The sequence below is a fragment of the Anastrepha ludens genome, chromosome X, assembly GCF_028408465.1.
Source record: "Anastrepha ludens isolate Willacy chromosome X, idAnaLude1.1, whole genome shotgun sequence".
Lineage (NCBI taxonomy): Eukaryota > Metazoa > Arthropoda > Insecta > Diptera > Tephritidae > Anastrepha > Anastrepha ludens.
Window position 1 is genome coordinate 73499055 of NC_071503.1, and position 17867 is coordinate 73516921.

Here is a 17867-nt window from a genome sequence, read left to right on the forward strand (position 1 = left end):
ATTTGTCGTATCTATATCTATATCCATACGGTCGGTGTTGGTGGCTTGGTAAGTGAAATTTTGTATAGTATTGTTTATGGCAGCCGCCGTAGCCGAATGGGTTGGTGCGTGATTACCATTCAGAATTCACAGAGAGGTCGTTGGTTCGAATCTCGGTGAAAGCAAAATTAATAAAAACATTTTTCTAATAGCGGTCGCCCCTCGGCAGGCAATGGCAAACCTCCGAGTGTATTTCTGCCATGAAAAAGCTCCTCATAAAAATATCTGCCGTTCGGAGTCGGCTTGAAACTGTAGGTCTCTCCATTTGTGGAACAACATCAAGACGCACACCACAAATAGGAGGAGGAGCTCGGCCAAACACCTAACAGAAGTGTACGCGCCAATTATTTATTTATTTTTTATTGTTTATGTATTCTCTAACATCCGCGTTTATATCTTGATCCTGAAGAAATTGAAGAGATAGGTTGTGTACTTGTTTACACTTTTTTGTATGATACATCAACACCTGGGTATGTTGAAATTTTGCAACTGATGATAGAAATATTTTAATTAAAAGTTATCTATTTAGCTCTCATAATATTACCGTCGTTATCTGTACGTAAGCTAAACCATGTGTTAGTTATATTTAAGTTTTCTTCTTGACAGAATTCTATCAAACGATCACCTCTTTCATTTCTTGTGCCGAGGCCAACGGATCCCAATTTCATCCACTTTTTTATTCATCATACAAATTTTCTATTTCTGCACCTGATTTTTCTGATGTCGGAATTATGTTAAAATTAAAGAACCTTGAGTTAACTTTTATAAACTTGGCTCTATTCGATAAGGTCATAAAATCTTATATTGCGCCAGATAAATAAAATAGAAAAATAAACGATGTCTGCTAATATCATTTCCAGAGTAATACATTTTTACACTGTCTGTAATGCAAATATCATACCATGATTAGGCCACCAAGTCTCGCATAATCCTAAAATATCGATTTTAAATCTTTTCATTTCCTGTAATAACGATAACTAATTTTCACGCTTCATAAAGGCTCCTTACGTTCCTTGTCCCACTGTTAATTTTTTTATTTGTTTTAACCCCGGAGATTCTTTCTTTTATTCCTTGATAATATTTTTATTTTTAGATGACATTTTAAGAAGAACTAAGGAACTATCATACTAAAAATCAACATCTCTCTGCACTTATAATCGCTCCTAGTGGATGACTGAAAGTCGTTTTTAATTATGACTTTGACTCATACTTGTGTTAATTTATTCATTAGATTCTTTAAGGGAATTGATTAAGTTTCCCTTCTTGCCATTTTTTCTAATGCAACAAAAATTGTGCTCTTGTTTGCTGGCATCTCTCCCAAAGCAGCTCAGAGAGCATGCTGAGGGGATAACAATATCCTCAATAAATATCAACCTTTTTGATGAAGACGCTGGTTGGTTCTACAAAATGTACTAGTATTCGCAGACGTATTTATTAACAAAGTAGCCAACATATTGTAGTAAGCACTGCAAAGGCAACCCGAATATTTGATTTTTTGAATTTGCCTATTTTCCTTTTGTTACATATTCTTATAGTTAGACGTTTATATTAACCCTTTATCCAGCAGAGACTATAAATAATCATGTAAAATTCATATAACGTTAATTTGAAGAAAATGAACATTTTTATTCACTTTTACTGTACCAAAAAGTGCACAAAAAGTATCACATGTGTATTAGCCGTAATGCGGAATAACCGTCTGTAGACGGTCAAAAAAAACTTCACAAAATCACTTTTATTTTTTCAGTTTCACTATAACTAATAGTTGCATTGAAAAATATATAGAAAAATATACAGAAAAACATACCTGTTCGGCAATATTTGGTCACTTTTTCACAAACGAAAAGATGCAATTTTTCAACTGTAATTTTTTCGACTGATTTCAACGACGGCCATTACTATACCGACGATAAACATCAAAATGAAACAAATGAACACTATAAACGATTTGGAATGGTTCCGTCATAGTCGTTTCAAGGCAGCCATGCCGGCTCACACGAAAAAGAAAATTACATATAAAACCCAGGAGGGTTTTATGATGACCGTCTCTAGACGGTCTTACTGGATAGAGGGTTAAGCTGTGAAGTAACACGTTGCGTTTGATTTTCGGCTCTGTTAGGTTATGGGCCCAGAGCTGTAAAGTAAGGAATTTAAATTTAAAGATAAGACCGATCTCTGTATGAGCATCGTATACCAGATTGACAAGCTGGATGAAAAAAATTATATTTTCTGGTCTATACAGATGCGTAGCGTGCTCGTCAATGCAGAACTTTGGGCCGTGGTTAGCGGTCAATCGGTGAAAAGTGACGATGTGAAAATTGCTGACGTGCTTAAATAGGAAACGAAGGCTTTGGCTTTAATTATCCTAAATATTAAATCCACACAGATGTGTCAAATAAAACATGAAAAGACATCCTTTGCAGCTTGGAACAAGTCAAAGCAAGTGCATCAGCCGTGTGGGCCTGCTAGAAGAGTTTCGCTGTACAAAAAGCTCATAAATCCTGTGATAGCGCATCATGAAAGAGTGTCGCAACATTTAAGTAAATTTTCAAAATTTGTGATAAGCTATGAGAAATAGGAATCACAGTAGGCGACGCATTTTTGGCGCAGTCTACATCTAAAAGTGCACAAAAGCAAGGCAATGATAACACTGGATCACAAATTTCATCTTTTTTTCTGCACCAGAGACGCGGTTATGAAATTCCTATGTAAAATCACCGTCTGATTCCGAAAATCAAGGTTATTTTTTATTCTATGGTAACGTTTTTGAGATATTTACGAATTACCGTTATTTCAAAAAAAATGGGCCCACTTAATCATATATATCTCGAAAACGAATTGAGCGATTCCAAAACCGTTTAAAGTTTTTAAAAGGTAATTAAATTTGCTATAAACTGTGTGTAAAACACTTTTTGCTAGGCCCTGCAGATTCAAAGATAACGAACTATCATAAAGTTTTTTTTTAATTTTTTTTGTAATAATATAAAAAAATTTGTACTTTGAGAGAAAGGATATTTAAAACTTTTTATTTTTTCGTATATTTTTTGTTTTCACTCTAAGCTCTGTCTTATTACAAAAAAAATAAACTTTGATTAAACAAAATCGATGAACTAAAAAAAAGTTAGAAGTATGTTGATACAAGCTGTAAGGAGCTTGACATTAAATGAGGTCGGCGAAGACAGTGATGCAGTTGGTGGAGAGAGCACGTGAACCAGAATGTTGTGAGAGTAATGCTGAAGATGCTGGTGGTGGTAAATCCGGTGAAGAAGAAGGTAGAGAGCGAAGAAATTGGTCCTGGACGACCCCGAATAATTCGAACGGGGAAACCAGGTCGACCATCAAAAAGGCTAAACATTTTAAATTCTATGAATGAGAATATTGAAATCGACATTCCCGCAATCCTATGGAGATATGATGAGCAGCCCATATCGTGAGCAGTGGACAGCTGCTATACAGAAGGAGTATTCGTCTCTTATTTATCATAATACCTCAATGTTAACGACGTTACCCGAAAAGCAGAAAACCATTGGCTGTAATAGGATTTTTAGCCTGAAAAAGGATCAACATGGCGAAATTGAATGATTTAGGGCTCGACTTGTAGCCAAAGGTTTCACTTAGTGCTGGAGAAGATTGGATTCGAACCATGCGTAAATGAGCCCAGTCTCTACAAAAAATTAAATGAAGGCAAGTTCAATTTAATGGCTGTTAATATTGATGATTTAATTGTAGCGCGCGCGTCAAAAGGTGACCTAAAAGATATTAAATCAAAACTCTCAAGCAATTTCATTTTAGTCGACAAAGGTCCCTTAAACTACTTTTTGGGAATGAAAGTCGAGCGCGATGGCGAGACTGGCGCAATTGTTATTGGGCAAAAACCGTAGTCAAAAATCTGCCAACACAATATGATATGAGCGAATGTCGCCTCCGTTTAACGCCGTTAGATCCTGGATACCAAATTAAGCGAGATGACAGCAGTAAAAAGGTTGATCAAACTTCTTATCGATCACTAATTGGTGCGCTCGTATACTTGACGATTACGACGTGATATTATGCGCTCGGTAAGCAAATTGGCACAATGCAACAGCAATCCGAACGTGGACCATTTCAAGGGCGCGAAACATATTCTGCGCTATCTATCTAAAACGATCGATTATAAGCTCCATTACCAACGAAATCACGAGCCAGGGTTTGGATACGTAGATGCTGACTGGGGTGGAGATTTGAATGATCGAAAGTCATATACAGGATATGTATTTTTGATCGACGGAGGTGCAGTCTCGTGGGAGTCCAAAAAGCAATCTATAGTTGCAATCAGCACCACTGAAGCCAAGAAGGCAATCTACGGATACCCCAATAGCTTTGAGAGACGACAACCAAAGTGCGCAGCATATGGCCAGAAACCAAATGTATCATGCACGCATGAACCATATATTGATATAAAGTACCATAATGTACGCGAAGTAGTAAAAAATGAGAATGTTAAGCTAGAATATGTTCCTACAAAATTTTATGGTTGCAGAAGTTCTAACTAAAAATTTGCCTAAAGAAAAACATTGTCATTTAACTAAACTTATGGGTTTATAGTAATTTTGTATTTAACTTTGAACTCTTTTGATTTTAAATATGTACATTATCTTATGAATATTCGGGTTGAGAAGGAGTATTAAAAAAGTAGCTAATATAGTAATCACTGCAAAGGCAACCCGAATATTTGATTTTTTGAATTTGCCTGTTTTCTTTTTGTTACATATTCTTAGAGTTAGTGGTGTATAGTAAAGCTGTGAAGTAACACGTTGCGTTTGATTTCAGCTCTGAACAATCCTTGAAATGTGTGTTTGATGTATTGCAAAAAAATATTGTAATAAAAAGTGTTATAATAGATGGAATAACGACTGTAATAAGGCAGCTTTGTTGAGAGTATCATTCCAATACTGATGATTTGGTAAAAGACTAAGCTCTTGGCAAGTAACGCGGAAGGTCAGACAAACAGTGCCATTGATCGTTCGCAAGCCTTCGAAAGAAGAAGAAAATGGAGCATACCTAGATAGAAACAGTCGGTTTTGTTTCGAAGTATATTATAAACTCTACTCATTACGCTCTCTTCTTTTATGTGATGGTGTCCATCCACAGCGTTAGTTGCATTGTTTTCTTCTGGAGAATAATCTATTTTTTTCAAGTACCTATAAAAAGAAAGAACTTCGATTCAAAGCAGAACCTTTGGATCGGGTCTGTTGCACATAACTTAAAAACTATCATAAGTATGGCTTTACGTGGATTTTGTAAATCTTCTGGGGTATTGTTTGTGTTTACGAGCAAAGTGGAAGGAACGCAGAAAGTACCCGACCACTTGCATTCATTTCAACATCAACACTGTTATTTTCAATTGAAATGTTGCTTGATCTGAACCACTGTTAACGAATTTATTTATTTAATATACGTAATATATATTTTTATTTTTATAGCCAAATATATTATATAGTCATAACTGAGTCACAATATTTACCGATTATGTGAGATAAAAACCATCGGGCTAAAATAAGACAATAAGGAAACATCCTTCGGTTGCCTATAGTCGTCATCGCCTCGCGCATATTAAGTAATGCTGCATGTCCCCTATTATCAGGTGCTCTTCTTCGAAAAGGGGAATACCCTTTTTAGCCATGTTTTTCTTCTTCTTGATTATCGCGAGGTAGGTTCGATATGTAAAAGTCCACGCTAGGGGGGGCAGTAACTGATCTCCACTCACTTGGGAGTGGCCAGGACGATTCTTCGGCATATGGTTCAAGCAGAGTTACAAAGAAGATTAGCGCGATAACCGCTTACACGACTTTGGCGGAATTTAACAAAAGCGCGTTTCTTCCTCTCGCTAACCGGCGCCACTTGGAAACGCAAAGTGAAGCCAAATCCTCCTTCACCTAATCTTTCCAACGTAGAGGAGGTCCTCCCCTTCCTCTGCTACCGCATCGAATACTTTCAGAACCGGAGCGTTTGTTTCCATTCGGATGACATGACCCAACCAACGTGGCCGCTGGATCCTTATTCACGGTGCTATGTCTATGTCGTCGTAAAGGTCATACAGTTCATCGTTCCATCGCCTACGCTAATAGCCGGCACCAACATGCAAAGGTCCAAAAATCTTCCACAGAATATTCTCTCCCATACGTTGGGACGGGCATTTGTTCGTCGAAGAGGGAATTTACTCGAAAGTAGCACTTGTTGGCAAGAGAGATTCTACGTTGGATTTCAAAGCTGACATTAATATTGGTGGTAATGCTACTTTCCAGCTATAGGGTGGATCTTACAACCTCGTAATCATAACAGTGACGTACTAGGTGCCGACCCGCAAGTACTCCGACTGTTTGTTTGATGACAGAAGATACTTTGTTTTGTCCTCGTTCTCCACTACTATTCGCTTTGGTTCTTCATCCAGTGGAAAAGGCAGAACTTAAACCGCCTTTGTTAAAGCCGATGATGCCAATATCATCGGCATACGCCAACAATTGTACGCTCTTGTTGCTAAAAAATTGTGAATAAGCGATTAAGCTCTGCAGCTCGCCCGATCTTTTCTAGCATCAGGTTAAGGAAGTCACTCGACAGCGAGTCACCTTTTCTGAAACCTCGTTTGGTATCAAATGGCTCGGAGAAGTCTTGCTTAATAAATTTTGCACAGCCGTATTCGTTTCCCGGTGATACCTTTTCGACCTGTCGAATGCAGCTTTCAAAGTGGCAAAAATATGGTGTATGTCGATCCTCCTTTCATGAGATTTTTCCAAGACTAGGCGAATTGTAAATATCCGATCGATTGTGGATCACCAAAAATTTCCAATCAGTGAGTTGATGGTGTGAAGCCCACACACACAATACGCTCGCTAGAACCTTAAAGGCGATATTTAGAAGACTAATCCCGCGATAATTGGCAGAGATTGCAGGATCCCTTACCTATGGATTAGGCAGAGCATAATTAAACTCCAATCGGCAGGCATGCTTTCATTCGACCATATTTTGCATAGCAGCTGATGCATGCACCTCGCCGCCAAGTTTGAATAGCTCAGCTGGCAGTCCGTCAGCTCCCACGACGCGTTATCGCTATTCTCACCTCGTCAGTTCCGTCGTCAACGGGTATGGGGATCTTCGCTTACGAACGTGTGTTCGGTTCGGTTTAATTTACCACTGCGGCAATGCAAGACGATGTCTCTTGATCCCTTATACTTATCATCTAAAAGAACTGCTACCTCATTAGCAGCAGGAATAATTTACCATCTTATATGACTATTATTGGCTACACGATTAGCGTATATGGTCAAATGGAAGTTGTCAGTTTTATTTAAAGCGTTATATTCTAAATTGTGCTTTAAACAGCAAAAATATTTCAAGTTAGGTATCATCCGTAGAGGCGCCGAGAGCTAATAAGCCTCCGAAAAAAAATTATTTGGAGCAATTATCATAGCGGGGAAGTAATGATCTATTGCGGTGGCATACTTTTCTTTGAATTTTAAATATGAACATAATACTTCAACTTTCATCTGAGTCATTTTAAATAATCCATTGTATTTCAGAATGTTGTCTACAAAATGTTTTTAAAAACGGTGCAATCCAAGAATTCAAGGTTTTGCGGAATTTGCTGGTTTTTACACACTTAGTGAAATAACTTTTCCGCCAGAATAAGAAAGACCTTTCCACGTTTTTACATCATACCATCAACATGAATGTCAGCAAAGCTTAAAAAGTCGATATTCTTCTTCTATTCTTCTTACGCGATTTTGACCAAGTTTAACAAAGCGCCAGCTGGACACACCAAGTAAAGCCAAGTTCCTCTCCACCTGATTTTTCCCACGCAGAGGACGTCTTCCTCTTCTTCAGCTACCCCTAGCTGGTACCGCATTGAATACTTTCAGAGCTGGAGTGTTTGTATTCATTCGAACGACAAGAAGCCAACGCAGCCGCTGGATCTTTATTTGCTGTGCTATGTATATGTCGTCGTAAAGCTCACACAGCTCATCGCTTGTGATATTCGCAGTCGCCAAAGCGCAAAGGTCCAAAAATCTGCGGCAGAATCTTTCTCACAAACCCTCCAAGTGACTTTTCATCGGATATTGTCATCGACCACGCTTCTGCGCCATGCGATAGGATGGGCATGATGAGAACCTTATAGAGTGTTAGGTTTGTTCGTCGAGAGAGGACTTTACTACTCAGTTGCCTATTTAGTCCAAAGTAGCACATGTTGGCAAGAGAGATCTTACGTTGGATTTCTAGGCGGATATTGTTATAGATGTTAATGCTGGTTCCTAAATATACAACGTCTTTTACAACCCCCAAATCATAGCTGTCAACAGTGACGTAGGTGGCGATCCGCCAGTGCACCAGCTGTTTGTTTGATGACAGGAGGTACTTCGTTTTGTCCTCGTTCACCACCAGACCCATTCCCTTTGTTTCTTTAACCAGTTTTGAAAAGGAGAACTAAAAACCCCGTTGTTAAGGCCGATGATATCTACATAAATATATCATCGGCACACGCCAACAATTGTACGCTCTTTTAAAGTTACACGACAGCGAGTCACCCTGTCCGAAACTTCGTTTGGTACCAAACGGCTCAGAGAGGTTCTTCCCAATTCTGATGGCTCTGCTGGTATTCAGCAACGTCATCTTGCATAGCCGAATTTGTTTTCCGGGCATACCATATTCAGACCCCGCGGCATATAGGTAACTTCTTTTCGTACTGTCGAATGCAGCTTTGAAGTTGACCAAAATATGGTGTGTGTTCATTCTCCTTTCATGAGTCTTTTCCAGGTCTTGGTGCCCTTGACGTATTTTCAATATCTGATCGATGAAAGACTTTCAGGTCTAAAGCCACACTGATAAGGTCCAATTAGTTGGTTGATGGTGGGTTTCAGCCTTTCACACAATACGCTCGCTAGAACCTTATAAGTGATATTTAGAAAACTAATCCCGCGGTAATTGACACTTATTGCAGGATCACCCTTCTTATGGATTAGGCAGAGCACACTTTAATTCCAATCTGAATGCATGCTGTCATCCGACCATATTTAGCATAGAAGCTGATTCTTTTTTTTATTCTGATAGCACGTTTTTCTTCCTTTCTTAGCTCCCGGTAGCGGTCCCACACGGTTCGCGTTGTGCCCAATCATAGCGTGGCTCTATACGCAGCACCCTTTTTTCCGCGGCAGCATGACATTCATTATACCAGGGTTCCCCGAAATCCGATCTATTTTTCAGCGGCGGTACGTACAGAACGATAAATGTTATTCCATCGCTCCTGCATGTCGGTTTGTTGGGCAGTACTCTCCAAGAGCAGGATTAAGAGTCGCCAGAGATTATTCTGGCTGTCTGTTGTGACTGCATCTTTTCGATGTCGAACATTCTTTACATATGTAGGTAGATGTACATGTTTTGCTTCACACAGGCGTGTGCGTAGTTTGGCTTCAATAACGGTAGTAATTCGAGTCCATGTTGGGTCAAGAGACAGCCACGCAGCATGGTGTATCTTTTTATGCTGGAATATGATGCTACAGACTACCATGTTTCGGGCGCCGGCGAAATCGATCAACTTCTGTCCGTTACCGGATGTTTCGTTGTGCAGGCTGAATTTTCTGATTATGGGACCAAAAATTCCCTCCTTGCCCACCCTGGCATTGAAGACGCCAAGCACGATTTTTATGTCGTGGCGAGGGCAGCGCTCATAGAAGGAATGTTTGGTCGGATCGTCCTTCTCTTTGGTTGAGGCGTTGGCGCAAATGAGCAAGATATTGAAGAAATTTGTATGTGGGGGTCCCAAACTCAGCGCACAACCAGATATCCTGGAATGCTTCACCTTCTCACTTTATCGCACTCTCGAGCGGATGCTCGTAAGCCACCCAGAGGATACTTGGGCTAATCCTGGAAGCTGTGAGCTGCTTGGGCCATACGTAGAAGAATCTTCGGGGCCACTCCCAAATGAATGGCAGTTTCGTACTTTCCCCACTTGCGTGAACTTCTACATATGATACTATCCGCAAAGTCAATCTTACTTTGTTAAAATAAAAGCACATTGGTCACAACTCATTTTTTATATTTGTGCTAAAAACTAAGTAACGACGCTATGCGGAAATATGTATATTTATAATTGGCGCTCCTCCTTCTAGTTTGGGCGTGCGTCTTAGTTTTGTTCTACAAATGGAGAGGCCTTCAGTTGTAAGCCGACTCCGACCGGCAGATATTTTTTATGAGGAACTTTTTCATGGCAGAAATAAATTCGAAGGTTTTCCATTTCCTGCCGAAGGGCAACCGCTATTAAAAAAAAACTTTTTTCTTCTTCGTGGTGTTTTGCGGAGATTCGAGCATACGTCTTGCAAAAGGGAAGTCGCGCACCCATCCATCCGGCTACGGCGACTACCCGTTCGCAGATGCTAACTAAAGGGTTTTCCAATAACAGGTGTTACAGGTAAATGGATTGCACTAACGATTTTTTATGGCCGGAATTAGATGGTATTGATCTGGAGAACGTTTATTTTCAACAAGACGGCGCTATGTGCCACACAGGCAACGAAACCATTGATATTTTACAATTGGCCACCGAGATCTTGTGATTTAACACCTTGTGACTTGTTTCTTTGGGACCACGTGAAAGAGAAGGCCTACACCAACAGCCCAGGGTCAATTCAAGACCTCAAAGATGGAAAATTTCATGAAAAAGATATTGTCCTGTTGGCGTGGTCGTGGTGTTCATTTGCCTGATGTTTTTTTCCACTATTAACGGCATACCTTCCTCTTTATAATGAAATAAACATCCGATTATTTATATTAAACAATAGCATTTGTCTTTGAATAGCAAAATAACACCTGTTATAAAGAAACTCTTTATAATAATCAGACCAATATTTTGTAGGATTGGTTTATTCGCTTTATAAATAACGATAACGCAAAAGCCTAACGCAAGAAGAGAGCAACTTGATTATTATTAATAGATTTTTAATACATTTATGGTGCAGCTAGTCAAACGTAAACTAACCACATATATCTTTTTATTTATATATACATTTGTACGCAACAGTATTAATTTCTAGAGAGATGAGATAAATGTGCCTTGTTATCCAATTCAGATTCCCTTATAATTTCAAACTTGTCCTTTTTTGTGCTCTTTTATCGTTCACAGACACCAGCATTAGAAATAGGGATTTTTCCGACGACTTATTCCTATTACAACACAATTCTGGATGCCGAGCTCCCGTTGGTGCAGGCCTCAAGACGCACAATTATAAATAAAATCATAGGTCCTGATAACTATATACATTTTTTGCAACCATCTGAGGAAGCGAATCCTGCACACGAAACTAACACATATTATAGCAAATTAAGATTTACAAATAAACTGCATAACGGTGGTGACGAAAGGATTGTTACAACCACTAATATGCTCACACAGGTGATCGTGACGGAGTCCCTACCATCACGTAGCACAACGCTGCTTACAATAAGGAAAGAACCCTTGGAAGCTAATAGCTCACTAAATATCACAAAAACTGTCCAAGCATGGTCACTAAAATCAACACCAAATTCATTGAACACAGAGTACGATGTTCATATATATACAACCAAAACTTTTATAACTACATTTACGTATTTTAAAACATCGTTGTTAAGTGCGAGTGACGATGAAGATTTCACTACCACGCATAGCATTTCGCTTCCGAAAAACTTAACAATAACCGGGTTAAGCGGACTTGCCCCGACCACTGTAATTAACTACCACACTCGTGTCATTGAGAATGTCATTACCGAAATGGTGCCAAGCTCGTTAATAAATAATGATTTGGTCTCGAAATTTCGTGCCGAATTAAAGAAAGGTGAAAATGAACAGCGTGTCATTATAACAACGGTATCATTGTTGGGCGGGCAAAAATTGGAAATAACAGCGGTTACTGTGTTCAAATCGGCATTGAAGACTGCCTTGTCGAACAATCAAACAATTTCGGCACCAGCATATGTAACAATCAGCCCAACAATTGCTTTTACAACTCCAAATCAAAAAATAACAAAATTAAAAAAATCAAATCATAATACTGTGAGTACAGCTACAATAAAAAGAACAAAAATATCAGTCCCAACGGCCACGTTGAAAACATATAACACTCAAATTGTTAAAGCTTCGCTGTCAATTGACGGCAAAGGCGTATTAGCTGATGAAACTGACGGCAATAATGTCGGGGAAAAGAATGGAGGAGATTCATTACCCACGAACTCCAAAAATAGTGCGATCTATGTGAATAAATCACCAACGTTGAAGAAGCCACAAAAAGGGCAACAAATAGAAAGCGATAACAAAAACCGTTTCCCTGTTGCGGTTAACCAATTAATAGGGTCGCTGAACTTCCAACGTTTGACTGCTTTGAAGCCAGTCTTTAACGCAATGGCCGGACTACTACAAACTAAATTTGCTTCTGCACTAAATCCAAAGAATGTAAGCAGTCATAATCAACAGAAAGAGCAACTGCAACAAAGTGCCACTTCGCCGCTACGGGGAGCGTCTTTTGATACAGAAATCGCCACAGACGGCATGAGCCTTGCTAAATTAGACAACAGCGCAGATTACGAAAATAGGCAACAGATCGAGAGCAGTACAATGAAACAACAGGAAAAACCCATTTATATACCTATCAAAGATGCTAATTTTCCAGTGGATAACCGGAGACAACAATTGATAATAAGAGCTGTAGATTACGCTGCCGAGCTGTTAGATACAGGTAGTGCGCAAAGTCTACATATACAACCGCCCAAGGCAGATGTCACAATTTCCGATGACGAAAATAGCTGGCTGCTACAACGCACAGCCAATGATAGTTTACCACAGCAATTGACAATTCGGCAAGCGTCGCCAGACTATGCGAGTCAGACACAGCCCAAAATTCTAAACCAAAAGCTGCATGGTGAATCTATACCAGCTGGTTTCGAGATGTCTTTAATAAATGGCGGCATACCGATTAGACCGGGTGAAGTTATCACAGCTAACTCAGACGTTATCATTGGCACGCCAAATGGAATACAATTCCCGCGCATGCCGGTACCTAAAAGAAACATTTTAACTCCCTCGAATCCTATACAAACTAATCAAAATACACCTCCTGCGAATCCGCTGCAACAACAATCAGAAGCATACAGAGACAAATCGCCGATCAACACTCAAATGAGCTCCTCGTTTCCTCATAGAAATACGTACCTTTATTCACACTCTCAACATCGTCAGCACAATCAACAAAACCAAAATCATGCTCATAAAATTAAAAACTTGCTAAAAGAAAATTATGACAGTATTTTAAGACCACCGCCAGTGGGTTTACTTAAATTATCTGGTCAAACAGTGGCACCACTATCGCCACCACCCTTACCGTCACCAACTTCGACTAACTCATATACTACACTGGGCACACTCTCACCGCCAGCACTGACAACATCACCATCCCTAATAACTCAATATTCATCTCAAACACCTGCATTAGTTGAAACTACAAATCAGGTGAACGCATTCACATATGAGAACCAAAATAATAAAACTGTAACAAGCACTCATAAACCCAAAATTAATTTTGTCGCAAACTATAGCAAAACCAGTCTGTTTGGTGAGAAAATAATTGGGGAAAATAGGCCACCAAACTTATATGATGTTATGTTGTACACTCCTCAACAATCAGCCGATTTTTATCAAAAATTTTGGAACACAACACAACAGGAAAACAATGGTAACACATTACTTGGTCAGCCAAATGTTGCACAACATCATCAAGATCGCATTTCAACACCAGAATTTTCGTCTAATTCATATTTCACGTTAAGTGCTAACTACGACATGATACGTGGTGTTGCGCCACCCCTGCCAGAGCCTAATCCCATTGGTTCCCCTTCTAATCATCAGAATATCAACCTGCATAATCATGTATTTAGTCATAACGTTAATATGCATGCACCACCATTGACATTTAAGAAGGAAACGGACCATCCGACGCACGCTTCGGCCGTGCATGGCCAAATACCAGGCAATGTGGGCGGTACAACGCAACATTTATCATTTACCATTGCGAACATGCCACATATAAAAATTCCACACAATGAAAAGCAGGTGCAGATCAGTTTAACTCCCCAAAATATCATTGGGCAAATAACTAAACCCAACACGCGTACAAAACACTTCGCCAGTACTTCCGTGGAGACCCCACCAATAACGTACAGCGGTGGAAATACGGCAAGCAGCACAGTAATAGGTTCGTTTACGCTTGATGGTAACTTAAACGAATTATTGAAGACCCAACAGAGTCCATTAAAATCCAATGTCCCTTCACCAAGAATAGCGCTAAAGCTGCAACAAAAAAACTATGCACAGCCGTACGTTAAGGCGCATAGTAATAGGGTCAACGTCAGAGATGACGTTGAAGATGTGAGTGGTTTTCATCGAGCGATTATACCAGCGTCATCAGCAATAGTAACGTCTTCGGTGCAAAATATATACAGAAATTACAAGCCAGCCACGCCGGTGCAGTTGACGAATGGTTTACCATGGCCGTCACTAGTTTCAACGCATATGAACAGTGATTGGCCGCCATATAAACTGCAAGCGTCTCAGTATACTTCAAATTCAAGTGCGTTCTCGATTCCGTCTTCCAAAATAATAAAGGACAACGGTGCGAAGAATGCGAACCCAATTGTTGGTGACAACAATACACCAGTAATATATTATGATCAAGATAATACCATCAACGAAGCTGTAAGTTTATCCAATTCGAATGAGTATGAAAATGAGAATGTAGTAGCGGTTGCATTTGCGAATGATGACAGTGATATCATCAAGCCGAATGATGTACATAATGTGAATGGCACTAATAGTAATGCGGTTGATTTGCGTGTCGATCCAAATACGGAATCTGCGACTAACATTTTGCAAAGACAATTCAAAACAAAGCAACAACAACTGAAGAACTTATCTCGCTTGCATGATACAACTGAACACAACAACAACAATAAATATGTTACGCCAGCCCAAAAATGGCAAGAAAATAATATTCATCAACAGTCTTTGTATCCATTTTTGTTGCCTAACTCTACGATAGAAATGAACGACTTATATTCCTTGCAGCCGACTACATATTATGTCACTAGCGGTACCAAGGAAAGCTCCTTCATTACTTCGCCAACAACCACACAGACAAATGTGAGGCACAAGTTAAAGAGTCGTCCACTGCATTCGCCGTTGTTGTTTCGAGGTGTGCCCTTCAGAGTGGAAAATTCCCCTACATTGGAAAAACAAGTGAAGCAGCAAACAACGACGCAGTCAGTTTACATTGCAAAAGGCGAAGGCTTTAAGCGACCTGGAGTTGGAGCAGAAGAAGCTTTGTTTTCCTTAGAGGACGAATTCAGCTACAACCCAGCACGAACATCATTTATTGTTAATGATAAGAAACATATACATCTCGAAACAACCATGCCACCAGAAATGAATAATAATTATGACAACATTGCATCAATGCTGCAGACGACATCTGCGCCAGTACCGGCCAAATTTATTACACTTCAACGTCTATCTTCCCTAAGCAGCAGTGCGACACAATTTTTAACCATTGCTTCAACATCTAAAATTGCAAACTTAAATACAATAACGGTCGAAAGCATTCAATCGGCAGAAACATCTACTTACAAGCCTAAGCAGCTTTTCAGCGAACATAACTTTGATATCACAGCAGCTTCTGAGAATAGCAATGTGTACCGTAAACATATATCGCGTGTGAACCAGTCTATTTTGCATCACAGTAATATACGGTCACAGCTTACTACCGCAGCGAGTATGGAACAGCAAATTTCAAGTAGTCTCAGAATTACACCTGCTCTTGGCCATAAACAGCTTAATGTTAAAAGCGTGGTTGGCTTGAATCCACCGCCACAGAAGCAGCCACCGCACGCTGTACTACTTGCGCCCATAAAACTTGAACCACTATACACAAGTGACAGTAGTAATAATAACACACATGTTTACAACACCATCAGCTTTAAAACAATGTGGCAGGCACCTTTACAAACGCTGTCAGAAACAAATGGACACGAAATCAGCTCCATACCCCGCTCTACAGACCGCAGGCCTCTCCAACAGCCAAAGCCTATACAAATGACTTATACATTACGTAATACCACAATGCTCCTCGGAATTATTCCAAAGTCTGCCGTGACAATAATTACAGGAGATTCCAAATATTACGAAGATAAACTTACTAATATATCGACTAATATCCGAAACAGTTCTGTTTGGGATATAAGTACGTCTGCCATCTCATCAATCATAAGTATTACAGAAAAAATAGTTACCTCAAGCTCAAATCAAGAGTTTACGAAGTACGCAAATGCAAATACAGATAAAATACCCTATAATGAAATTGTCAAATCTTCACAACTGCAATATAAGGAGAAAATCGCTACGTATATTGAGCAAGAACCACAGCAAAATGAAAATATCGCCACGGTAAACGGTCAACATTTAAAGTTAAATCTCAAACCTCTTCTAGAGTCATCCGAGTCAACATCTGTGGAAACAACTAACACTATGACTTCAGTATCATTGTCGCATACAATGCACTTACCTCAGGATAGTAGTGCAAATCAACTAAACCATGTAAGCTTAAAAAAAGTTTCAAATCAGTACAAAAAGCAGCAAATACCTACGAAATACATTACAAGAACGGAATTTTTAACTGTCACAACCACCCGCAATACAGTAATACTAACAAGTGCTAATGAACGACTACAAAGTAAACTTTTCATGGTAACTAGATCAAAGACGGCAACCTTGGTCAATTCAATAACGCACACTGAATGGACGACTGAAACAGAAACGGATACGACAATAGCAATTGCGACAAAAACTCACACACGTACACTTGTCCAACCTACAAAGTTAATTGAGTCATATATCATATTAGCGCCAACAACGATTACGAAAATTGAAACTGAAATAATAGCACCTGGAAATGGTTTAATAGGCGAAATGGGCAGCACAGCAATAAAGGCGGAAGGCACAGAAAGCAATACAAATATACCTTATATAATTAACCATAATCATAAACCCAGTGAATTTAAGAAGCCACAGCTCAATCATGAACACTTTGCTTACGATGTCAATAGCAGCATTAAGTATAATAAAAGCAACAATAACATGTATAATGAGGATATATCAATTATAGCACAAGCAATAGTTAAAAATGATACCTCCGTCGATACGACCAGAATAATTCCCTTGGAATATGGTAATAAGATTGCCGTATCAAATGAGAGTATTTCAAATACAACTTTACCGGCAATTAATGCAGACAAAATTACACCGAATAACAGCATTTTCATTGTGCTGACAAACTCTCAAAAGGGCGGTAAACCTAAGCCACCAAATGATATTGCTGATGATCTAATTGGCGGAAGTGGCAACGGTGTTGATACGAACCCCGCAACAATAAAATTAGATTATGATGATGGCTGGTCTGTCTTTAATTTGCCAGCACGCGTTGAAGAGTCAATTTCGCTGGACCACGGTTCACGTAAAATCAAAAACCAAGTGCTGCTTGGTGGCGTTCTCATAGCCACCCCTCCCAAACTTTTATATGACTACAGCGACACCGACGCAGGCACAGGTGCCGATGGTACCGTTACAACATGTCAACCTTCATGCAAAATGACGCGCAATGAAGTGTGTTCACTGACGGATCTACAGTGGCGTTGTGTATGCCGGCCAGGCTTTGCGCGAATGTTTCCTGATCGTTCATGTAAACGTAAGTAAGATATGCTAAAAACTTTCTGCACAAACACTA

At 39.5% G+C, this 17867-nt stretch overlaps 1 protein-coding gene across 1 annotated transcript in view; it reads left to right on the forward strand.

Moving 5' to 3' along the window:
* LOC128870209 (uncharacterized) overlaps positions 1–17867 on the forward strand; it is a 75648-nt gene that overhangs the window by 41268 nt on the left and 16513 nt on the right. Inside the window, exon 3 of the mRNA XM_054112804.1 lies at positions 11189–17828. Within this exon, the coding sequence (XP_053968779.1) occupies positions 11189–17828 (6640 nt within the window). The remainder of the gene's footprint in view (positions 1–11188; positions 17829–17867) is intronic.